Source organism: Papio anubis, chromosome 3 (genome assembly GCF_008728515.1).
Source record: "Papio anubis isolate 15944 chromosome 3, Panubis1.0, whole genome shotgun sequence".
Lineage (NCBI taxonomy): Eukaryota > Metazoa > Chordata > Mammalia > Primates > Cercopithecidae > Papio > Papio anubis.
In genome coordinates this window covers 94,362,203-94,387,408 of record NC_044978.1, presented here as the reverse complement: position 1 = coordinate 94,387,408, position 25,206 = coordinate 94,362,203, and the positions used below count along the sequence as shown (strand labels likewise).

Below are 25,206 nucleotides of genomic sequence, written 5' to 3'. Positions count from 1 at the left end.
AGAAATGTGTTTTAAGCAGAAGTAGGAAGTAGGATTTTAAAATTTTGCTGGATCTAATTCAAACTTTAGTGTCATATTCTTTTTTTTTTTTTTTTTTTTTTCCTCTGTTGCACAGGCTGGAGTGCAGTGGCATGATCTCAGTTCACTGCAACCTCCACCTTCTGGGTTCAAGTGATTCTTGTGCCTCAGCCTCCCAAGTAGTGAGGATTATAGGCATGTGCCACCAAACCCAGCTAATTTTTTTTTTTTTTGTATTTTTAGTAGAGATGGGGTTTTGCCACGTTGGCCAGGCTGGTCTCGAACTCCTAGCCTCAAGTTATCTGCCCACTTCATCCTCCCAAAGTGCTGGGATTACAGGTATAAGCCTCCACACCTGGCCCTAAGTATTAGCTGCTGTCCAGAATTAAAGGACAGTCATTCCTTTCTTCATGGGTGTTTTGATTTTAGAATTGTTAACCTTTCCCAGTGGTAGAATTACAGGGCTGGCATTTCAGAAGCTCTAAATCAGATACACTAAAAGTTGAGTGTTAAGGGAACAACCAGGTGTCTACATGGAAAGTCATTTCCATCTATGCCAGAATCTTGGCCTATTAAGTGAACATGAGACCTAGTTCATATCTGTTGTTTGTAGGGCTTCTGTACTTGCTAATTTTTTTTTTTTTCCCCCAATTTGGGGAAAAGAATTTAAGAGCAGAAGAAGGAGACTGAATGAATGGTATATGAAGTTGTTTGTTGTTTTTTCATCTTTTTGGCTAGCTCAGAGCATAATTAATTTACCCAAAGTCACACAACTATTCCTTCACTTATTCAATCAACAGATGTGTTTCCTATATGTCAGGAACTTTCTATGTTTTGGAGATAATGGTGGTCTTTCCTCCTATATTGCTAAGGCACAGACAAGCACAGGCAGGTAATAGACATAAAAAATGAACATGATTTAATGTGTGGTAAGTGGTATTCAAGAAAATAAGAGGAATAGTATAGAATGTGGTGGAAGTAGGGGGTACAAGGACACTGGCTAACCTAGAATGGTAAAATCCCTCTGAGATGGGAACATTTGAGCCGTGACCTGAATGACCTCCATTTGAAGATCTGTGAAAAATCTATACAAGAGAAAGCATTAAGTACAGAGTCCCCAGGTTGGGAAGTGCTTGGCACACCTGAGGAGCAGAAAGAAGGGCTGGTGTGGCTGGAGCCTAATGAAATTTAAATTGAGAGGAGGATATGTCTAGGCCAGTTTATGTCATGCTTGATAGACCAGGGTAAGAAATGTAGGTTGCATTTCAGTTGCAGTGGACAGCACTGGAAAGCGTTAAACAAGGAAGAGCCTTTTTTGTTGTTGTTGTTGTTTTTTTTTTTTTTTTTTTTTTAGGGACCGCTGGCTACAATATGGAGGGAAGACTATAATGGTACGGGGACAAGTTAAGTTTTATCTAAGTAGTTATACTGATTTGTTCTGAGGGAAATAAAGTAATGCATATTGTCCTTTTAGCTTCAGTCTGAGCAAATTAGAGAAGGAATGGAAAAATTTACCAAATAGCCACTAACAATGGCCTAAGATTGTGAATGTGATGGTCTTGTTTTCCTACTTACTTGTGGCATTAACAAAGTGTGTTAGCTTCCTATTTGAAATTTGTGGAATATGTATGTTGAAATCTTAGTTTTTCAGTTTAAACACCTTTAGGAATTGACAAACAGTGTTGGTTTTTCAGTCAATTTCACATCTAAATTAAATGAAAACAATCTCAAATAAGTATAATTGCTACTGAAATTGCCAAAGAAATTTTACTGAGGCAAAGCAGTGAAAACATTTGCCTTCTATAAAGGTTATGATGCTTGAATTTAATGGCTATGAAGGTTAAACATTTTAAATACAGATTAATCTCTGTGCTAGTGTTTAGAGAGAGATGACATATAAGAATTTTTTGGCTCTTCATGTTATTTTAAATGCTCATGAGTAATACCAGAAACAGACTTTATTTGGAAATAGATATACTATTTAAGACAAAATTTGAAGAGATTTATTTTGAAGTGTTCCATTTTTCTTTGAGAAATATTTTTTTTTCTTTGCCTAGATACCTGGCACAGTGATGAACTTAATAAAGACTCTGTCCTCACTATGCATATGGTCTGTGTTGCGTGTTCTTCCACATAAGCAAACAGGTGAAGATTAAGCCAGGCCAAGAGAGCCGTGGGAAAGAAGGGCCACCCATGTGGGGGATCTAGCCCACTGCCAAGGGTGACTTTTTAGGATGCTTGGACCTCATCCATCCTTTTATAATCAAGATTATTAAAACAGTGGGAGATGCTGTATGCTGATCTCCAGAAGAACAAAGGATTAGTTGGGTGTTAAACCAAGAGCACTAAAGGTGCAGCAGTAGCCAAAATTTTTGGTATAGGACAAAATTTTTGTCCTATATACCTATATAAATTTTGGTATAGGACCAGGTACAGGACAGTAAAGGGAAGGCTGTAAAAAGAACCTCTTGAGGACCCAGGTGACTCTAGCTGTTAATGTCTGCCTGTCCTTGGATATTGGGAACTGAAGCAGATATCTAAGCTGTAGAGCTAGAGATGACATGAGATAGCTCTGTCTCTTCTTGGGTCTGTGGAAGTTGCCGTCTTTATTAAAGAGTGGCAGTGTTTAGAGAACTCTAAGACCCAAGGCTTATGAGGCAGGCTGGGGAGATTCCAGGGTGAGGAAGAAGCAAAGTACTAGCTACTACCTCCTAGAAGAGATGCGAGAATTTGGGAGTGGTGGGAGGAACTGAGAGACCCTCTGATCTCCAGCGACTTAAAGAGACAAGCAAGACCAGGTATCCACCTGCGAAGCCAACTTTTATATATTTTAGAATCTTGGCATATTGAACAAGCTCAGGTCTATTGCTTACTAAGCTTCTGTTCTTGCTAAGTTTCCAATTAGTAATTTAAGTCGTGCTATGAAGGATTATATGCAGTTTGAAACTCCACAGTCCAGATTCATTTGAGTTAACACCCTGTATCCCATATATGTATTCTTTTAATATATCACCTAATATTTCCAAAGCCCCCCCAGTCACTTTCATCTGGTCATCCTCTATTCACAATACTTTTTCCTCATAGCACTAACTAGTACCTGTCCTCATATTAAGTGTCTGTTTATTATCTACCTCCTTCCCTGGAATGTAAACTTCATGAGGGCAGGAGTGCAGTTTCATTTAATACTATAACCTCAGAGTAGAGAAGCATGCCTGGCCACATAGTAGATGCTAGTATTCGTTTCCTAGGGCTGCTGTAACTAATACTGTACATGAGTGACTTAAAACAACAGAAATTTATTCTCTCACAGTTGAGGTGGCCAGAAGTCCCAAACCAAGATATAACAAATTATATCTGCAAAGCCCTTATTTCCACAGAAGGAAGGTGACATTCTGAGGTTCTGGGTGGACATTAATTTGGCAGGGAGTAGTTGGGGGACACTAACCTACCACAGTGCTCAGTAAATATTTATTGGGTGAATGAAAATTCAGAGTGTATTCTAAGATGTAAACTCCTTGGACATTTTCATCATGGTCTTCTCTTAATAATTGGTACAGAAGGTAAGGATTGGTTTGTGGTCCAAAATTTTTTAGGCTCCAATTCTGCTTCTACCACTTTCTACTTGTGAGATCTTAGGGAAGCTATTTAAGTTTGTAAGCCTCAGTTTCTTCTGTAAAATGGTGACAATAAGAAATAACAGTAAGTGCCCAGTAAGTTTTACCTATTATGTGTCTACAGCTATTTTAAAACACTTTCTATGTGTAATCCTCATAACAGCCATATCAGGTGAGCCTATTACGCTTCTCATTTTATGACAAAGGAAACTAGATTTGTTTCAAGAATGAAAAACCCAGAAAATTATATGTCACTTTATGAAGTGCTTGGCACATAGAACAGCTTAGCCGCAATAATACAGATATGTGACTTTACCTCGTAACTTTAAGACATCTCAAATTGATTCACAAATCAGAAAAAAAGTCTGTTGTGAAGTGAGGCATCTCAGTTTTTTCGCATATGATTACTGTCATTGAGGGTGTTCTGTCCCTGGGAGGACTGGGTGGGATGCTGACCAAAGGTAGGGGCATATTTAGGCAGTGAAATTGCAGTGTGAGACCCCTCTGTAGCACTAGGTATGTGAGAGGACTACAAATAAAATTCCTTTGAAATTTCTTACGGGGTCAGATATTACCTCCTTCCCAAGACTACTATGGTATATTAGAGTAGGGGATTGATGTCCCAGAAATACTATGTACAGCAAACAGAACATTTACACAAATTGCTTTTATCAGATACTGAAAATATCAGTGGGTTAGAGTGTATTATAGTACATATGGATATGTTGTATTCCCCCTTTCGACTAAATAAACTCTCCCCTCTCTGCAACAGGTAAATTTCCAGTTTACCTGTTTCTTGCTGTTTTTATTTATTTTTTTATTTTGCAGGCTTTGCAGCTTTATATCTCAGCTGAAAATATTACATTCTAACTCCCCAAAGCTATTCTGACATTATTTGCAAGTATTTTTTCATAGTTTACATGTTTGTGTATTTGTTTAATATATTCCACAAGACTAAAAGTCTTGGTGAGGGTAGGAACTCTGTCTAGGTTGTTCATCTGGCAGCCAGCAAACCCAAAATAAATATTAGTTGAATGAATAGCTAAATAGATGAGCCATGGGGTAGCATATCTGTTTTAGCTACTGCTTGCCTGTTATCCTCGGATGCTGCTTGCTTCTCCAAGATCTCGTTCTTGTTCTTAAATTGTCTTCAGTTGTAGTACTAAGTACTAATTTGATCTATAATGTGGTATGTGCTGAAATTTGCTCTGTAAAATCACCGTTTCCTGAGGTATATTCAATACCTTTAATTTTTCCATAAATCTCTTCAAGGTTTGTGTGTGTTTTAAATGATCTAACTAGTTGGATGTATTCTTGAAGTGCTAGACAATAAAAGTTTCAATAGGCTAGAAGTGTTTCTTTTTGTAAAATTATTTTAAGAAACTAGATGATGGTTGTCACTTAAAGCTGAAATGCAAATGTAGCTAGTTTTTTTTTAAAGAATAATTCAAATAGGTCATTAAAGATTACTGTGAGCACACTGCATATTCTAATCAGTTTGACTATGTTTTGAGACTTCTAATAGTTTATGATTCTTGACATTTTAAAAGTTTATTACAAAGAATATAAAACATCTTTACCCTCATTATATCATTACCTTCATGCAAAGAATACCTCATATATTAATTCTGGTGCTGTTGGTAACTAGAACTGGTTGGGTTTTCTTGCTAAAAGGAAGTTTAACAAATGTTTATTTTACACCGTTAATGCAATTAGCTTTAGTTCTCAGAGGAACTAAAAGTGGAAAAGTGAAAAAGTGAGGGAGATTGAGGGACCCTGTCTATCTCAAATCCACTGAGTTAGCTACTTTAATTTCATAGTCCCTGTAGTACCTCCACCAGAGGGCAGAAAGTGGAAGAGAAAGGAGATGAAATAGAAACTTGTACTTGGCCTCAGAATACCTGTAGAAACCTTAGCAATTGAATCCAACCCTCACGTTATAGGTTGAGTTAACTGTGACCCAGAAAGACTACGTGATTTGCTCACGGTGGATCTGTCAGATGCATCTCTTAGGTTCTTGATTCCCAGACTGGCGCTGCGATGATTGTGTGTGATGAGGTAGTATCTTAGTAAGAACACAATCCAGAAGTCACTGCCTCAGCTACTTTCTAGCTTGTGTAGGCTGGTTACTTCAACTCCCTGATTCTGCTTTCTTTTCTCTAAAATAAAATAATAGCTTCTTCCTCAGAGTAGTTGGTGGAACTAAAAGAATACATGTAAAGTGCTTAGTATGACACCTGCCACATAGTATGAGCTGAATTATTGTGAATTATGTTAAATTTGTCAGATACTGGTTTACAAATCTGATGTTAGAATAACATGGAATCAGTGTTTCAGTCATTTTACTATACATATGCAATATTTTCTACATTTGATCTCACTGCAGAAACAAAATACTGATTCTCCCCCTTTTACAAATGTGTATTTTCCCAGCAATAATTTTCAAGAACAAGTGCTTGGCCCATATTTTGTTGTCTCTACATGACTTTAGATAATGGGGATGGATTTATTCAATAACCTCATGAGTAATTTTCAAAATTTCCATTGAGATCTTGATTGAAATTGGATGAACAATCATTTCTAAGAAAAACCCAGTGAAGTGTCTTTCTTTGCCACATTTGACAATTGCCTTGGACTTGGTAAAGTCCAAGGCAATTATTGTGATGAGTACCTCCGGTGCCCTCCTTGACGCTGTCTTAGAAAAGGTAGCTGCTTTTGAATGACAGAAAGGCAGGAACTTTTTCGCCTTTTAGGTTCAACCTGTAGGTGCCCTCCGCAGGAAATCAGGAACTAGGTTTTTGGAAGCAGTCAGGGTAGGGTTCTCCCTTGTCCCTGCAGCCTCAGCAAAGACTCAGGCAGTCTGGCAAAAGCAGTTTCTTCAGCATACCTAACAGAAGGCAAGTTTTCATATGCCTGATGCAAATAATGCCCTCCAAACGTTAAACTTTTTTTTGAGATAAACTTGTTCTTTAATTGCCAGTGCCTGCAGTTAATTTTGATTGGCTTCACTCTGGTTAAAAGAAAATGCTCTCGATGCGATATGGAAAATTTGGAGAAAAGTAATTCTTTTGCTCCCAACCACTCTCACACAACTTAAACTTAATCGTCCTGTCCTTTTCTGCTGCCCTCGTTTAGTGTAAGTTTTTGGGGGAGACCAGCAGAAACTGGCTTTCCATATGCCCCTGAATAATAACTTCTTTGAATGCAAAGAGGTGGGGACACGGAAGATCTGTCATTACGGGTTATTATGGGTGGGACCCAGAGACGGGAGTGAAGGGAGGGTGTGGTCCGCGGGTGGGATCTGTAGAGCAGACAAAATATGGGGCCCCTGGCCCTTAAAGTTCAGTTTGTCTCTCTTGAGCTTGGAGAAAGGCATCCGTAGTGCCTCCCCGGGGGACACGTAGAAGAGAGAAAAGCGACCAAGATAAAACTGGACAGAAGAATAAGCGAGACTTGTTCTCCATGAAACAGTCTACTTCCCTCGCTCCGGAAGAGCGCTACCGCAGAGCCGGGTCCTCAAAGCCGGTAAGATCGATGATTCGCTGTCCTACCGCAGCCAGGTCTTATGGCCTCTTAGTCCCGGTGAATTCAGGGTCAGCCCCTCCCTCCCCCGTCCTCTCCTCTGCCAGATGCCACCTCCTTCCCCGGCCGTAGGTGAGCTCCCGCTCTGACAGTCCCGCGTTCAGGGTCCTGCACCCAGTTCCCAGGCGCACAGCCCTCGTCCCGACCTCCACCCGGGTCGCCCGGCATTCGAGACCCTCCCAGGGTCATGGGCAGGGTTTCCTTCAGTGTTCGAGTAGGCTCGATCCAGAGACCCCGGTCCCAATGCCGGGGGCGATGCCACCTTTCCTGCGGAGTCCTTCCTTCGCACGGTGCCCTCCACGCGTCTAGTGGACTTGGCTGCGCACTGGCCGCACTGGAGACTGCAGATGGAGCTGTCGGAGCCAGCCCCTCGGGGATCTACAGCTTCCTCTCTGCACCGGCGTCGCGGGCGCCCGGTGGCTGGAAGGACTGCGCAGCAGCCTTGCCTGCCCCAGACGTAAGTCCCCTTCCCCAGCTGCGCGCGCCTGGGTCTGGGTCCCTCCACAGCCCGGGTTCGCGCTGGGTTCCCCGGCCCCCAGTTGGTGCCTGGGGATCACTCGCCCTTCCTAAGCGTTGGCATCCCAGAACTGGCCCTCTTGCAGAGTGCTGGGAACTCGTAGGTCCCTGCGTGCAAACTTTCTCCGGCGTGAACCTGCCTAGGCACAGGAGCGCTGGCCGCTGGGGGCGCAGGCTCTGCGCTGTAGGATTTGGCTGGCTCCGATCCAGTCCTGGGAAGGGGCAGCGTTGGCTCTCGTTCAGGAGGAGAAAGAAAGGGAAGAGCACCACGGACAGTCCCTACTGGACTGAGTCCCCAGGAAGAGGGTCTAGTTTGCGGCTGCCCCTCTCCTTCGGTGTCATTAGGGCCCTGGAATCCGCTTGCTACCGCAGGTACCAGCTGCTCCGAATCCGGGACCGACCAGTGACGATAGCTGTAGGCAGAGAGGGCAGGCTGTGCGGGCGGAAGGGAGGTGGTGTCTTGTCGGATCTTACTGGGACCCAGTTCCCCAGCTTCCGTGGCGGGCACCCCACTCCTGGTACTACCTGGTCGGGGCCAGTGGAAGGCGGTGTAAGCGCTTTTTGCACGGCTTCCCGTTCCTGGGGCCGAGCTCTGGGAGCTGTGACTATGAACTCAGCAGGGAAGCCGCGGGGCTGGGCATTCCCAGGGAAACTGTTCCAGTAATTCATGAAGTGGAGCTTTCCTCTCGCGGGAAACTTCTGAGAACGATGCGCTGCAAAGATTGACTCCTGTACAAGACTTCGACGACTGACATATGCAGAATTGTGGCTTCTAGTTTTTATTTTAACTTTTTATTTAAAGTAACTTATCGATGGAAGCAAAACTCTGCAAAGGAACGTCAGACCGCTACCAGAAAGGGGGTAAAGTTAGGACTTACTGATGATTATTGTCCAAGGACACATTTAAGCAGATAGTTTTAAAATTAATTTTGGCATAACCCTGAGACAGTACCCTGAGACAATGAGAGAAACAATGCGTTTATAAAAAGTTACTAAACCATTTTTTTTGTCACAGTCAAAACATTCATTCGCTTGTTTCTATTATTAGGTGCCCAATAGTTTTGTTGTGTGAGATTGTGCTAAAAATCGGTCCTTAGATCCTGGGGCTTGAGACATTAGAGGAGGTTCCTGGGGCTTGACAGGTTGGAGGAGATGTCTGCATAGACTCAAGTGTGGGCTTGACTGACCAGGCAGGTTTTCCATAGAATGCTTTCCAGGACACCAAGAATTTCAATAGGATGAACTATTTTGGGGTTATTTGGGTGTGGAAACATATCAACCTCAAAACCTCAAGATTCTATAAGGCCTTTAAGGAAGAGGGGACTCTTTCCAGAAAGTTCCTTTCAGGGTAGGCTTACAGGACCAACGATGAAAGCCTCTGTTAACCTTCCTGTGGGTTAAAGAGACACACCAAGAATTACTCTATTAACTTCATCAAGTACATATCCAGATATAGAAACACTTTCTTAAAAGATGCAAAACTCACTTCTTCAGAAACCTTCCTCATAATGCTGCAGAAATCGCAATAGCAACAGCACAGAAGGCAGGCATCAGTCCTTCCGCATCTTGCATTCCACAACCAGCTGTGGTTTCCTTTTGGAACGGTGGCATTCTCCACCATAGCTTCATGTGGATTTCAGCATTTGCTAGCTCCATTGCCCAGCCAGCCCCTCAGTTGACCTCCCCCACTGTTGGGGGCAGACAGGAAGTTAGAGGAGAAGCTGAGTGGCCCAGGAGCTCCAGAGAGTCATTATCCAAAGCCTGTACTTTCAAATCTCCATACTGTTAATGAGGTACTCCCTTGCTTATTTTTCCTCTTTTTCGCACTTCTAGCCTCTTTCAACACAAAGACTTGTGGTCTTAGGGTTTCTGAGTGTCTCCACTGCCGGGGGTAATAAGAGCTCTCCGAGGAGCAGGAGAGCCACAACACTGAATTGTTGCTGAGTGTATCTGAGGGGGAAAGGTTTATTTGACCTGCTACTTCTACCTAATAAGTTATTCCACAAGTATGCATTCATACATCCTGTTAGCCCCATCACTATTCTTGGCATTCCATTTTGCTGGACCAAATGGAAAACGAGGCTGGCTGGCTAAAGGGTACTGACCTGATACTAGCTAGTTAAACATACTAGGTTCACACTAAACACTCAAGGGATTCCAAGACTTACCTGTTCCTCAGAGTCTACACACTCACATAACGACACATACAGACACAATACACTTGTTTGTTTTATGTCTGTTCAGAGAGAGTGGAAATGGCAGACCCCTTAAGAGTGGAAGGTGCTATAGATGGCCTGCCTTGGTGGGAAGAGTAGGAGCTTTGGTGTCAGACCTCTGACTCTGCCCCTTGAAAACCGCAAGGTTCTGGGCAAGTCAAATAATCTTCTTGCTGGGCCTCAGTTTCCTTGGTCAGAAAATGGAGATGGTACTACTGACCACTGGTAGGGACACTGCAGAGTATGGAATATGTACTAGAAGTACTTTATGTAATAGTGGTATATTCCAATGAAGTTTCCCTAACCTTTTTTAAAAAAGAAACTACTTTATTGAAGTATTGGTGAGCAAAAATCCATATATATTTAATGTAAACAATGTGATAAGTTTAGAAATAAGTATACATCGATAAAACCATCACCACAATTAATGTCACAAACCTATCCATCATCTTCAAAAGTTCCCTTCTGCCATCTTTATTATTGTTATTATTATTTTGTTATAAGGACACATAAGATCTACCTGCCTAGCAAATTTTTAAGTATAGAATATAGTATTGTTAACTGCAGAAGCTATGCTGTGTAGTAGATCTCTAGGACTTATTCATCTTGCATTACTGAAACTTTATACCCTTGGTCCAATACCTCCCGCACCACCATTCTACTCTCTGCTTCTATGAGTTTGACTATTTTAAGATTCCTCATTTAAGTGGGATCATGTAGTATTTGTCCTTCTGTGTCTGGCTTATTTCTCTTAGCATAGTGTCCTCTAGGTTCATCTCTGTTGTAAAAAATGGTAGGACTTGTATCTTTGTTAAGGCTGAGTAATATGCTACTGTATGTATATATACATACAGTTTATATATACCCCATTTTTCTTTATCCATTCATCTATCAGTGGACATTAGGCTGCTCCTATGTTTTTTGCTATTGTGAATAATGCTGCAATGCACATGGGAATGCAGATGTCTTTTCAAGATCCCAATTTTAAATTCTTTGGTTACATATCTAGAAATGGGATCATATGGTAGTTCTATACTGTATGCTTGTACCATATGCTGGATCATATGATAGTTCTATTTTTAATTTTTTTGAGGAACTTCCATAATCTTTCCCATAATGGTTGCACCAATTTACATTCCTATGAACCATATACAAGAGATCCATTTTCTTGGCATCTAACACTTGTTATCTTTTGTTTTTTGATAATAGCCATCCTAACATCTTAACAGTGGCAAAGGGCTGAAATCTCTTTGTGGTTTTGATTTGTAGTTCTCTGATGATTAGTGATGTTGAGCATCTTTTCATATACTTACTGGCCATTTGTATGTCTTCTTTGGAGAAATGTCTATTTAGGTCTTTTGCCCATTTTAAAATCAGGCTATTAGCTTTTTGGCTACTGAATTGAAGGAGTTCCTTATATATGTTGGATATTAATCCTTTATCAGATATATGATTCACAAATATTTTCTCCCACTTTATAGGTTGCCTTTGCATTTTGTTGATTATATTGTTTGCTATGCAGAAGCTTTTTAGTTTAACATAATCTTATTTGCTTATTATTGCTTTTTTTGCCTATGCTTTTGGTGTCATATCCAAGAAATTATTGCCAAGAGCAATGTCAAGATTTTCCCTTACGTTTTCTTTCAGAAATTTAACGGTTTCAGGTCTTATGGTTAAGTCTTTAATCCATTTTAACTTGATTTTTGTGCATGGCATGAGATAAAGGTCCAATGTTATTCTTTTGCATATGTATAGCCAGTTTTCCCAGCACCATTTGTTGAAGACATATCTTTCCTCCATTGTATATTCTTGGCAACCCTGTCAACCATGAATATATGGTTTTATTTCTGGGCTCTCCCTTCTGTTTGGCCATATGGCTGTTTTCATATGAGTACCATACTGTTTTGATTAGTGTAGCTTTGTAATATATTTTGAAATCAGGAGGTATGATACCTCTAGCTTTTTTTTTTTCTTGCTCATAATTGCTTTGGTGATTTGTTTCCTAATCTGTTTTTACTTGAGGAACCAGTCTCATCCTAGAGTTGGTGAGAAATGTCTCAAGACTTTTTCCACAGGCAGTTTTCTGTGACTCTAGAGCCATGTGATGCAATGGAGTCTCTTAGCCAATTGTGGTTGTTTAAATTGAATCAACATTAAATCAAATTAAAAATGTATTTCTTCAGTCTCCTTGGGCACATCTTAAGTGCTCAGTTATTTTATAAAGCTGGTGGCAACTGTATTGGGCAGCACAGATACATGATCTGCTTCATTGCAGTATGTTCTCTCAGGCAGTTCTAGAGCTTTCTTTTGCTTGAGTGATGATATAAGAAGATTTTAGGATGATAAAAGTTTTCCTAGGCCAAGGCGCAGTGGCTCACTGGAATTATTGGGGGCTGAGCCAGATGGATCACCTGAGGTCAGGAGTTCGAGACCAGCTTGGCCAACATGGCAACACCCCATCTCTACTGAAAATACAAAAAAATTACCAGGGCGTGGTGGCACCTGCCTGTAGTCCCAGTTACTTGGGAGGCTGAGGCAAGAGAATCGCTTAAACCTGGGAGGCAGAGGCTGCAGTGAGCTGAGATCGTGCCAGTGCACTCCAGCCTGGGTAATAGAGCGAGACTCCATCTCAAGAAAAAAAAAAAAAAAAAAGAAAAGAAAAGAAAAGAAAAAGTTTTCCTGTAAAGCACCTCTGTTTGCTTCTTTTTCTTTTAAAAAGTGGTTTCCTATAGCAGAATCACTTCTGTTTTCTTGAGGTCTCTTACACGGCTTAGGCATTTGTTGAATAGTAAATGGCCAGATCCATGTACAAATCACTGACAAGTGAGTATTAGTCACATAATCCTCTGAGTTCTCCCCTTCAGCCTTGATGATTTTGCTTATGTATTGTTCTTTTCCCTCCCTATGAGCTTTACGGCTGATGATTTTCCTGACTTTAGAGCAGAAACTGATACAACAGAAGAAGGCTCTTCTCCCTCCATGTGTACTCCTACATGTTGTACCATTTTTTACAAGAATGAAAGCACTATAATACTAAGTTCAATGTTTGGGGGAAAGATCAACCAAGTGTTTAATCAGGCTTAAAAACTAATACCCCACTTCACTATGTAGGACCCCTTCTTGAACTCATCCTCATTTGACAAACTATACATTTTTCTTCCATGGCCTTCCTGGTATGTGTTTCTGTGTGTTCTCTTATTATAAGAACATCAGTCATATTGGATTTAGGCTTCACCCTAATCCAGTATGACCTTGTCCTAAATAACTACAACTGCAAAGACCCCATATCCAAAGGAAGGACACATTTTGAGGTTCTCGGTGGACATATATTTTGGAGACACTATTCAACCCATTACAGATGCATAGATAGGTCAGTCTTTTTCCCTAGCTGGATTTCTTACCCTATGAAGTATATTCTGTTCCTGAGGCTTTGGTAAGTCTGCTTTAGTGCAAGCACAATCTGTAATGGTTATTATTCTCACAAACAGACGATCACCATGCAGGTTGGGAGATTATGTTCTGCTAATGAGCCCTTTCTACCTGGGTGTGGAATGCATGGGATGACTCACCTTGGGACTGCTGAATCAGCTGTTCTTCCCCAACCCTGTCACTGTCCCCGGCTCTGTCTTCAGTCTCTACCCTTTCTCTTCACTCATAAAGAGCCACAGACATCCTGGAGCACTGGCTAGTCTGTTCGCCTCATTCTTGAGCCTTCTGCAATAGCATTTGGTCTGCTCTGAGCTCTGCTGAAGGGTGCCCATTAATTATGTCTTCCCCTCTGCCTGCTGGCAGTTGTCTCGATCAGCTCACCTTATAGCAGCTGTTTGCATATTTTCCTGCAATACATTTCTACATGTCCAAACCATCAGAGCTGGTGGTGACAAATGCAGTGTCAATGCTTGATCAGGCTGGTTGGGGATCCAAGGTGGTCCTGTAGGTGATCCATCTTGTCATTTAATGTCAGTGCTGAAACTCTGTGAGAGGCTCAAGACGACATCTGTGGAGAAGGGCCAGTCAGCCAACAGGGTGGCCTAGGAGCAGGGCAGAAAATACAAAGGCGAGTTGCGAAGACCATTTTGGTGTCTCCAGCTTGTGCTTCTTTAGCCCAGGGTCTCTTCAACCCGTTAACCTTTAGGTTGACAGCACTTGAAGAGTACCTTTTGTTTGTAACACTTGTGGGAAGTTTTAAAGTCCTATGCAGCTATGAAAGTAAGTGTCAGTGTCTCTGAAGCCACAAAAGTGTCATTCTGCTGAAGTGTCATAGATTAAGATTGACAGTACCAGGAAATCTTAATCTGGGACTCCAAGAACCTCCTGAATGGTGAAAAATACTTTTATGCATAGTTCTGTTTGAATTTTTCTGGCTATATAGCACCACAACTTCCCAAGAAGTGAAAGCCGTAAGCTAGACCTCAATAGCTTTAATGTATGAGAATTCAACTACAGAGTCTGGACAAAAAGAATACATTCATCCCCTTATTCAACAAACATTTATGTGACGGGTGTATTATTAGGCACTTGGAAATATCCATGAACAAAACAAGGATTCATGCACTTGTGAAGCTTAGTTTCTAGCTAAGCAATAAACCCTAAACCACGAGTGCAGGGAGGAGAGATGAATATTTAATTAATATGAGTCATTCTACTCAGTGTCCTGGAGTAAGAGCAAAAGATGAGAGAAAGGAATCTGCCATTAGTTTCAGAACCTGGTGCCTTTTACATGTATCCTTTTTTGCAGTTCCATGTGTGATCCTGGGTTTAAAGATTGTGCCATTTTATTCTCTAACCTCAAGCCAATTAATTAATCTGGTACTCAACTGATGAGCCGGCCTGTTCCAGCTCTGGAAAACAAAACAAAACAAAACAAAACAAAACAAAACAAAACAAAACACCATGTGGGATTTATTGACGGAAGTTACATTGGTCTCCAATGTGACACTCTCTTAAGGGTTTTCAGGGATTAGTTTGACAGTACATAATTTTCATCTTCATGTGCCTATTTTAGAGCCTCATACTGGGAGCAAGATGCTACTCCTCTGTAGTGTGGTTTGGAAATCAAAGCTACATTGTTTTATTTACTATTTCTCTGTCATCCTTTAAAACAGTGTTGTCCAAGTCAAGAACCATCAGAAAGGGGAGTTCAATAAGAAGTTGATACTAGGTTGCTGAAATTTTACAGAAGTCAGTTAACCTTTTAGACCCTGGTTTACTTGTGTAAAATGAGGTAGTTGGACTCTTTACTCTTTCAGTGTCTTTTTCCATCTAAAGGCTATAATTTTTATGTGGCAGCAGAAAATGAGCAGGACACTGCCCCATTTTACTTTATTCTTTCTCTCTTTCCTTTCTGATAGCTGATAAGCTGGTGTGTTTTTTCCTTCCTGACACCAGATGCATGGTATCTTTCGTAACAACCACTGCCGCAACTCTCTGACACCAACTGGGTGTCCAATAATTCAACTCAATTCTGACACGTCTACCTAGAGTTAGTGTCAGATCCCACAAGACTGCCCCCACTTTAGATGACAGTTGCAAGTTCTGGGCCACCTGCACTTCTGACTGGCCAAGAATCAGAGGTTCCCATAACTCCCTCCCTCTTCAGGTTTGATAATTTGCCCTAATGGTTTACAGAACTTAGGATGACACTTAACTCACATTCACTGGTTGATGATAAAGGATAGGAATGAACAGCCAGATAAAGAGGTGCCTAGGCTAAGGTCCAGAAGGTCCAGAAGTGTCCTGCCCCAATAGAAATAGAATGTCAGCCACAGATGTAATTTAATATTGTCTAGTAGCTACACTTGAAAAAGCAAAAATAAACAGATGAATTTAAACTTAATAAGATAGCTTATTTAACTCAATAGATCCAAGATTTTATAATTTTAATATGTAATCAACATAAAAATTATTAATGAAATCTTTTACCTTTTTTCACAACAAGACTTTAAATTTCACTACCCTTACAGCATTTCGCCATTCAAATGAGCTACATTGCACCTGCTCAATAACGACATGTAGCTAGTGTCTACAGTATGAGAGAGTGAGATGGTCCGAATAATGACCTCCTAGAATAAACCCGCGTCCTAATCCCTGAGACCTGTGAATATTATTTTATATGTCAAAATTGTCAAAAGGGACTTTGCAAATGTAATTAAATTAAGGATTTTGAGATGGCAAGATTATCTTGGATTATCTGGGAGGTCCTGATGTGATCACAATGCCCTTAGAGAGTTCAGGAGCTTCTGTCTCCATGGAGTTGGGGTGCGCCACCTCCCAGAATGTAGATGTGTTCACCAATTCAGAAATTCTAAGCCCTGACACTTAGGGGTTTTTATGGAGATTTTGTTCATCACACAGGCATGAGTATGTGGGTATTAATTCAATGTCTAGCCCTCTCTCCTCCTAGGAGGTTGGGGAGTAGGGCTGAAAGCTCTAAGCTTCTAATCAAAGTTTGGTCTTTCTGGAGACCAGCCCCCATCCTGAAGCTAGCTAGGGGTTTTCAAGAATCCAAGAATCGCCTCGTTTGAACAAAAGGTGCTCTTATCACTTCTATCACTCAGGATATTCCAAGGGATTTAAAGGAGTCCTGTGTCAGGAACTGGGGAAAAAAGCAAATATATATTTCTGATTATGCCATAGGAGTGCTGCCTGGGTAAGGGGCATCCTACATGATCTTAGTGTCCGCTTCCCTCTTAGTGGGCATTTGCTAATTCTTCTTACAGTGACCCTCTGCCAAAGTGAAAAATTGCCTGTTCAACCCCAAAAGACCAATCAGAGGAAAGCTGGGAGGCAATTTAAACCACTATAGCCCTGGTTTCTCTGAGGGTATCTACTCTGGCTAGAGGTCAGATCTGAACATCTTACCTATGTATGCAGCTCTGGGTGGTGAACAGAACGAGGAGAGACAGTTATTGGTATCAGGGCTCTTCCACCAGATGACCCAGCATCAAGCTAGGCACCAGGTGTGCCTCTGGGTGCTGAGGAAGTGTGATATAGGAGAAAATCTTCTTCTTTAAATAACTATGTAGGAAATACGCCCTTAACTTTGAATATGCATTCAAAGTTAAGAAATAATTTTTTAGAAAACTGTAATAAAAATGTGCTCAGAATAGCAAAGGAGCAGAACTTTAAGGAAGAAAGGGAAAATCCTGAGACTCTGAAATTTAGGAGGGTTGAAAGTAAAACCACTCAGGAATTAGAGTGAGCCTGATTAAACCATTAAACCCAAGCCAGGAAATCAGCCAGGCAGCCTTGGGTGCAGAGGTACATAGACGTGGGCTCAAGTTCTAGCTTATCACTTACTGACTGGGTGCTCCTCCTGCAAGTTAATTTCCTTTAGGCTCCATTTTCTTCTCTAAAAAGTTGGAATAATACATCTCTTACAAGGCTGTAATGAGGACTTAATGAAAGAATGTATTAATGAAAATGCTTTATTAGAATGCATGTTGCTGGATAAATGTATTTTTTTTATTGTTACACTTACCTAATTGTGCATATCCCTAATAAAATATCCCTCTTGAATTGAAATCTTAATTGCAGGAATTTAGTAGCTGTCTCTAGAGAAAGAAGAAATGTTGCTTCCAAAGTCTGGGCTCTCTTATAAGTAAGGCAAAAATAAAACAACTGAAAGTTAATGTCACCCTGCCTCCTTTATGGTCTGTCGTAGGACTGCTCCAATATAAATATAATGTTAGCCACAGATGTAATTTAAAATTTTCTAGTAGCTGCACTTGAAAAAGCAAAAAGAAACAGATGAATTTAATCTTAATAAGGTAGCTTATTTAACTCAACAGATCCAAGATTTTATAATTTTAATATGTAATCAACATAAAAATTATTAATAAAATCTTTCCTTTTTTTTCATACCAAGTCTTTAAATTTCACTACCCTTACAGCATTCCTCAGTTCAAATGAGCTGCATTGCAGGTACTCAATGTCAACACGTAGCTAGTGTCTATGGTATTAGAGAGTACAGGGCTATATGGAGCGAGATGTTCTGAATAATGATTCCCTAGATAAACCCACATACTAATCCCTGAGACCTGTGAATATCATTTTATATGTCAAAAGGGACTTTGCAAATGTAATTACATTAAGGATTTTGAGATGGGGAGATTATCTTGAATTATCTGGGAGGTCCTGATGTGATCACAATGCCCTTAGAGAGGCAGAAAGGTCAGAATCACATATGACAATTAGTGATGGTGGATATAAAGATGGGGGGAGGAATGTGCTTTGAAGATGCAGGAAGGGGCCTCAAGCCAGGGAATAGAGGCAGCCACTATAAGCTGAAAAAGGCACAGATTTTCCCTTCAGAGCCTTCAGAAGGAAGCAGCCTTGATAACACCTTGACTTTAGTCCAGTGAAACTGATTTCAGACTTCTGACCTCCAGAACTGTAAGATAACAAATTCGTGTTCCTTTAAACTACTAAGTGTGTGGTAATTTGTTACAGCAGCAAGAGGAAATGACTATATAACTGATACACAAATATTCACATCATTTCCAAGCCTGTTTGTTGCCCTGGCTGCAGAGTCTTAGACAATCACAGTTGGCTTCATCTCAGCTTGTGCTGGAGTATGCATTTGCAGTCATTCCTAGGGTTTTTGTGCATTACTGCTATCTTCCCTTAGCGCTGGGGTCTATTTCTTTCTCTGACCCAATTGCCACCTTTGATGCAAAAACTCAGTTGGTGTCTTATCACTGCCCTTAAGGACGAACAGAGGAAGGAGGTTTTCTTATTAGGGTATAGTGTGCAGCAGAAAAAAGCAATGGTTGGCTGGATTCAGCGGCTTACGCCTGTAATCCTAGCACTTTGGGAGGATGAGGCTGGCAGACTGCCTGAGGTCAGGAGTTTGAGACCAGCCTGGACAACATGGTGAATCCTTGTCTCTACTAAAATACAAAAATTGACCAGACGTGGTGGCGGGCACCTGTAATCTAGTAAGCTAGTCGGGAGGCTGAGTCAGGAGAATCATTTGAACCCGAGAGGCAGAGGTTGCAGTGAGCCGAGATGGCGCCATTGTACTCCAGCCTGGGTGACAGAGTGAGACTCCATCTAAAAAAAAAAAAAAAAGCAATGGTTTGAAAAAGTCACTGGTGCTTTTCACTATCTGCTCACTTTTTTTTTTTTTTCTGGTAAGTGTAAAAATGTTCTAAAAAGTCTATTCATTTAAAAGAATTACTGCAATGTGGGCTTGGGATTCAAGTGTAACTCTTACATCTTCATCTATGAATGTTGGCGAATGTGTGATTAGGCCAGTGATTCTGGAACTTTAGTGTGCATGAGAATTACCTGGAGGGTCTGATCCAACACAGATCGCTGGGTCCCATTGTCAGTTTCTAATTTAATGGGTCTGGGTTGAGACCCAAGAATTCATGTGTCTAACAAGTCCCCGGTGATGCTAATCAGCCGCAGATAGGTGTGGTGTGGGAGAGGCCAGCAGAATACCTCGCCTGCAAGGGGGACTCCCAGGCCTCACTTCTATGGGGAGGGGGTCACATAATTGCCAGGAAAGACTCTGAGGCTGGCTTTCCATCACTGAACAGGACACTTACAGAGCCCTCCTCCAGCAACAAGCACAGCAATTGGTTGCTAAGGAACTGGAGAGTCACACACAGCCTCTCTTGCTTGGCTGTTTTGTGTCTCACACCTTGAGGCCTGAAGCAGATGACAATTCTGAGCTTCTCAAGTCTCAGTTTAAAATACCTCATTTGCCACAGGCCAGTGGTGTGCTCACATTTCCCAGCTGGAGTGACTCCCTGGACCTGGGGCTGCCCTGGTGGAAAGTCTATAAGCAGAAAACACCAGATTAAACATAGGCCTGGGGAGGCCCCTCAAAGCTGGCATACCCAGCTGCCCACGTTGGGTAAGCAAGGCAGAGTGGGGAGGAATCTTTCAAGCCAAGAATGACTGAAGGACTGTCTGGCCGTGTCCAGTTTCATTCCCTAAAGAGGTTAGGACAAACTTGAAAGTTTAGCGTTCTCTTTCCCCTTGGCCTTTGTGGTTTTTAGAATTCAAAATCTAGACTTGGATATACAGCTCTAATCTGGCTTGTGGTGATTTTTATTCTGCCTTCTTCTGCATAACAATAGAATCATAACAATAGGACTGAGTTTCCATCCTGTTTGAAATTAAAATAAAGAAGGTGAACCTGGGGCATGGTGGCTAATGGCTGTAATCCCAGCACTTTGGGAGGTTGAAGGAAGAGGATTGCTTGAGGCCAGGAGTTTAAGACCAGCCTGGGCAACATACTGAGACTCTGTCTCTACAAAGCAAAAAAAGAAAGAAAGAAAGGCCTTTCCTAAGGCATCCTAGTAAGAACGTGAAGTGGTCCCAACAAAGGACCTGCAAGATCTCACCTGTGTGTGCCTTGGTCAGTGGTCTGAGTTGTTTTATGACAAACTCAGCTTACCTGTTTGACTGGTCTCCTGGTAGCACTGTGTATGTATTTTTTTTTCTGTTGTTGTTTAACATTACCTCTGTTAACTGAATATAAATAAGGGGAATAAAAATGCTCTTTGAATAAGAAATATATATTCCTAACTAACAATATTCTCAAATCATTTCATGTCAGTCACTCCTAAAAGTGATCTTGTATTGTTATTCCTCTTTTATATATGCTTTAGGAGAAAAAAGGAGTAAAAAGAAAAAAAAAAAGAATAGCATTGATTGCTTTCCAGAGATTTCAAAACTTTGGATTTTCCTATTCCTTGCTCCTTGGTGAACAACTCAGTCCTGAATTTGTTCAGTGGACAGAGTAAGGTAGGTTCTAAAGTGTGGGGAGGGACAGCAGCATGTCAGCCACATCAACAAGGACAGCTGGCCACCAGAGTATGTTGGTGCCCAAGCAGGGTAAGGATGGTGTCTGTGGAGGTCAACCTAAGATGGGGGTCGGGGTCTGAGTAGGAGGAGGAAGGTGTCCATGCATAGGAAGGCCAGGGCAGAATGAGCATGGCATCTGGGACAGGGTGAGCATGGCACCCACATGGCAGCTGGGGCTGGGACATGGGAAATTAGTTACAGACTGGGGGATTGATCAAGCAATTAAATGTATTAACAATAAGCCAGCTTTCTCCCTGTTGGAAAAGGAGTTAAAAGTATAGAAGGTATAGTAGATCTGGACCTCTGTGATATGGGATTGAAATTGGAGATATGGGTATAAATGTCTGGTTTACAATGTGTAAAGATAGATATAGAAATAAATACAGAGGCCTATGTGTATGTGTACATATGTGAATGCACACACAATATAAATACATTTTTTCCACATAGTTCTTTCTACTGAGAGAAATTGGGAACAGCAACACCCCAGGAACAATTAGCACATCCTATGCGTACCAAGGGGCCCTCAGATCTTGTTTTTTAATGTCATTTTCTACAAAAAGTAACCAGGATCCTTGGAGAAATGGCTGATTCCAAGGGTGATGCAAGGCTAGTACCAGATGAATCCAAAATATCTCGTTCCAAAAAGCAAGGAAATTCTCAAAGAATGATGGGGCATGTCACAAGGACACAGCAGCCAGCTTTAATGAACTCCCATTGACCAAATGAAGGGCAAATTGAGGATCTAAGTAAATTATGATAGTAACAAATTATAAACCATTGAATGAAATAGGAAAACAAGAGTCCATTCTTATGTAAGCAAATAAAAAAAGAAATGGGGCTAGGCATGGTGGCTCACGCCCATAATCCCTGCACTTTGGGAGGCCGAGGCGGACAGATCACGAGGTCAAGAGATTGAGACCATCCTGGCCAATATGGTGAAACCTGTCTCTACTAAAAATGCAAAAATTAGCTGGGTGTGGTGGCACACACCTGTAGTCCCAGCTACTGGGGAGGCTGAGGCAGGAGAATCGCTTGAACCTGGGAGGTGTAGGTTGCAGTGAGCCGATATCGCACCACTGCACTCCAGCCTGGCGACAGAGTGAGACTCCGTCTCAAAAAAAAAAAGGAAATGGAAAGTTTGAAGAGATGGGATATTAACATGGTTTCAAAGTACCTCTCCACAAAATAATGTTACAATGGGGAGGCTTGACCCACCCCAACAGCATCATGTGATAGATATGACTGTCATCAATAAAAGGACAAATTGATAGGATTCAATGAGAACAAGGCAACGCCATTTTTGTGTTATTTCTCCTAAAGATGTCTGAATTTAATCCTAAACCACAACTGAGGAACATTCTACAAAACAACCGCCCTGTAATTTACAGAAGTGTGAAGGTCATAAAAGATAAGGGAAGACTGAAGAAGACTAAAGAGACATGAAAACCAAATGTAATTGTGATTCTAAATTAGATCCTTTTGGTAGAAACGGTATTATTGAGACTAATGGAAAAACCAATGGGGTCTGAGAATTAGGTGGTTGCAATGTATCAATGTAATCTCTTCATTTTAATGGCTGTGTTGTGTTTAGGTAGGAGAATGTCCTTGTTTGTAGGAAATATCCATTAATATATTCTGGAGCAGTGAGGCATCTGGTTAGCAACTGAGTATCAAATGGGTCAGAAGAAAAGTTCTTTGTACTGTACCTTCAACTCTTCTGTAAACGTGTGTGTTTTAAATTTTTTAAAAAGGAAAAAAGCAAATAAATTTTGTTTAATAATTTCAGAAGATATTTTACTTTTGCGGTTTTTTAAAATCTACTCTAAGACAAACTATTTGTAGTCATGGACATTTTTTCTTTTTGAAAGTAGTGAACAATTTAGTATACTGTTAATATACAACTTAATCTTAAATGAAATATTTTCCCCCTAACTTCTTCAGTTGAAAATATTATTATTTATAATCCTTTAATTCACATCCACAATTCTTAATTGTGTTTCCTTTGAAAAGGATAAAAGTTGATACATGAAAGCTAGGCAAGTATTAAACATTTATAGAACTCTTTTAAATTAGTTTAGTCTGCTTTAATTTGGATCTGGAGGTATGTCTTTTCATAAGCAAATTAGGTGCATCTATAATATACATAGTTTAAAACATTTATCATTTCTATGTTTGGTTTTGTCTCAAAGTACAGATAACTTTAGCACTGGGGAGAAATGAGACAATCGTTTAAAAAATATTTTCTTGCTTGGGAATACCAACTGTGGAAAGATATCAAAACAAAATTTTAAAATGTGATGGATGGAACCGTGGGATCTATACTCTCAAAAGCCTTCTTTTCTTTTTATCAACTTCTTATAATTTTAGAAAATGTTACATAATTCTTAATACCTTGAACTCTGATCATAAATATTAAACATTCAGTACAGTTTTTATTATAAGTATGTATTAACATATTATTTAAAATATTTAAAACCATCAGTGGAAAGAAGCGGGGAAGGTAAATTATTTGATTATGACTGAAATAATAATTCTAATAATTTATATATAAGTACTTATAGTAAACATTAATTAATATTCCTCATCATTGAAATATTTTCAACATGAGACTGCTCTCTGTTGTAGTTAAATTGAACACGTTTTAATAAAAAGGTTGAAGTCAGTTTGTAAGTTCATTTTATTATTTTTTTTTGAGATGGGGTCTCGCTGTGTCACCCAGGCTGGAGTGCAGTGGCATGATCTTGGCTCGCTGCAACCTCTGCCTCCCAGGTTCAAGCGATTCTTCTGCCTCAGCCTTCCAAGCAGCTGGGTCTACAGGTGGGCGTCACCACATCTGGCTGATTTTTGTATTTTTAGCAGAGATGGGATTTCACCATATTGGCCAGGCTGGACCTGAACTCCTAACCTCATGATCTGCCCACCTCGTCCTCCCAAAGCACTGGAATGACAGGCATGAGCCACCATGCCCGGCCATAAGTTCATTTTTCACATTGCCATAAATTACTTATACTGTACTATCTATAGCATTTTTTAATTCATAAAAAGTATGACTTAATCTATAGCATTAATCACAATTGTAATTAAATGAATATTTGTGTAACAATTGACTCTATTTTCCCCTTGATAGTTTGTGTATTCCATAAGGACAGGGACTATTGACTTGTCCATATTTTATTTCTACCTCTTAGCACAGTTTATCAGATCACTTTCTCATGTGTTTTACATTTTTTATTGTGAGCTCATTTTTTGGGCAGGGGGCAGTTACAGAAGTGCAGAGTGGTTTTGGTTTGCTTCTGACAGGCACCCTAGTGGAATTACCAGTCTGAGATCTACTTTTTTTTTTTTTAATTATTATTATTATACTTTAAGTTCTAGGGTACATGTACTTTTATATTAATTTCACAGCTTGGGAATTCTACACCGGCTGCACACTGTAAATTTGTAACCAAGTCTGCTCATGAGACAGGCTTGGAATTTTTCATTTCTTATAAGAGCTTTTTATTGTTTTCACTTTTATGGGGATACATTATTTTAGTCCTTTCCTTGGGCTAAGTGGAGCTTTCTAACTTCCCTGTCACTGACAATGTAGCACTGTGAAAGTCCCGAATTTATTTAAGGTTCTCATTTCCAGCTCCTAACCTAGGCCTTTTCTCAGGTCTCTTTCTTGGCATTCAAACCCTAGACCCAAGCTCCTAGTTTGACATCCAAGAAAATTTCTCTCCCTCACCTTAATTATTTCCCTCTAACCCTAATTTCCAGAATGTCTTAGCCCCAACTTTTACACTTCCTGTTCTGGCTTTCAGTTTCCCCTTCTTTTCTTGCTCCTAGAAATTCCTCTCTCTTTCTTTTGACTGCAGCTATGTATTTAAACCAGCATGAACAATAGTTGAAACCATGGATGGTTCCATTTGAAAGAAGAAATGTGTCGGGAGGGGAGGAAAGTGACACTTTCCAGAGTCAGGCACTTTTATACTCTGGACATTCCCCAAACCCTGGGAGATGGGGCTGTTTATTTGGCTTCAGGATTGTAAAAGAAGTTTCAATTAGGATCCCCCTGGATGGTCTATAAAAGTATTGGGAAGCATTCTGTATTTGGTAGCATTCTAATGATTATAAGTTATGAAAACCTCTTAGAACTGGCTAAACCAAAGAAGGTGATTTTATCTTAGGCTTATTTGGTGTCTCACAGATCCTAAGGGCAGGAAAGCAGGCAGGTACCAGGAGGGACTAGAATTTGGAGGTAGAAGGCTGGTGGGAATTAATGGAAGAGAATAAGCTTAATTATGGGCATCAAGGTACACAGATGAGATGCAGGATGCCTCTGATCTTTGTTTCTGAATCCGGATCTTGTGAAACCCTTATCCAGTTAAGGCTATTGGGATCATTTCTCCTCGCCCTTTCCCGTTTTTGGGAGACTGATTCCCTTCATGTCTCTC

At 40.6% G+C, this 25,206-nt stretch overlaps 1 protein-coding gene across 2 annotated transcripts in view; it reads left to right on the top strand.

The window, feature by feature from the left end:
- The first annotated feature begins 280 nt into the window (after positions 1-280).
- The window catches only part of CORIN (corin, serine peptidase), a 279,582-nt gene continuing 254,656 nt past the window's right edge, over positions 281-25,206 (top strand). The window contains exon 1 of one of the 2 annotated variants that reach the window (XM_021938640.2): positions 281-7,157. In XM_021938640.2, coding sequence (XP_021794332.2) covers positions 7,095-7,157 — 63 coding nt within the window. In that variant the 5' untranslated portion in view covers positions 281-7,094. The other variant, XM_021938639.2, reaches the window with a different exon arrangement.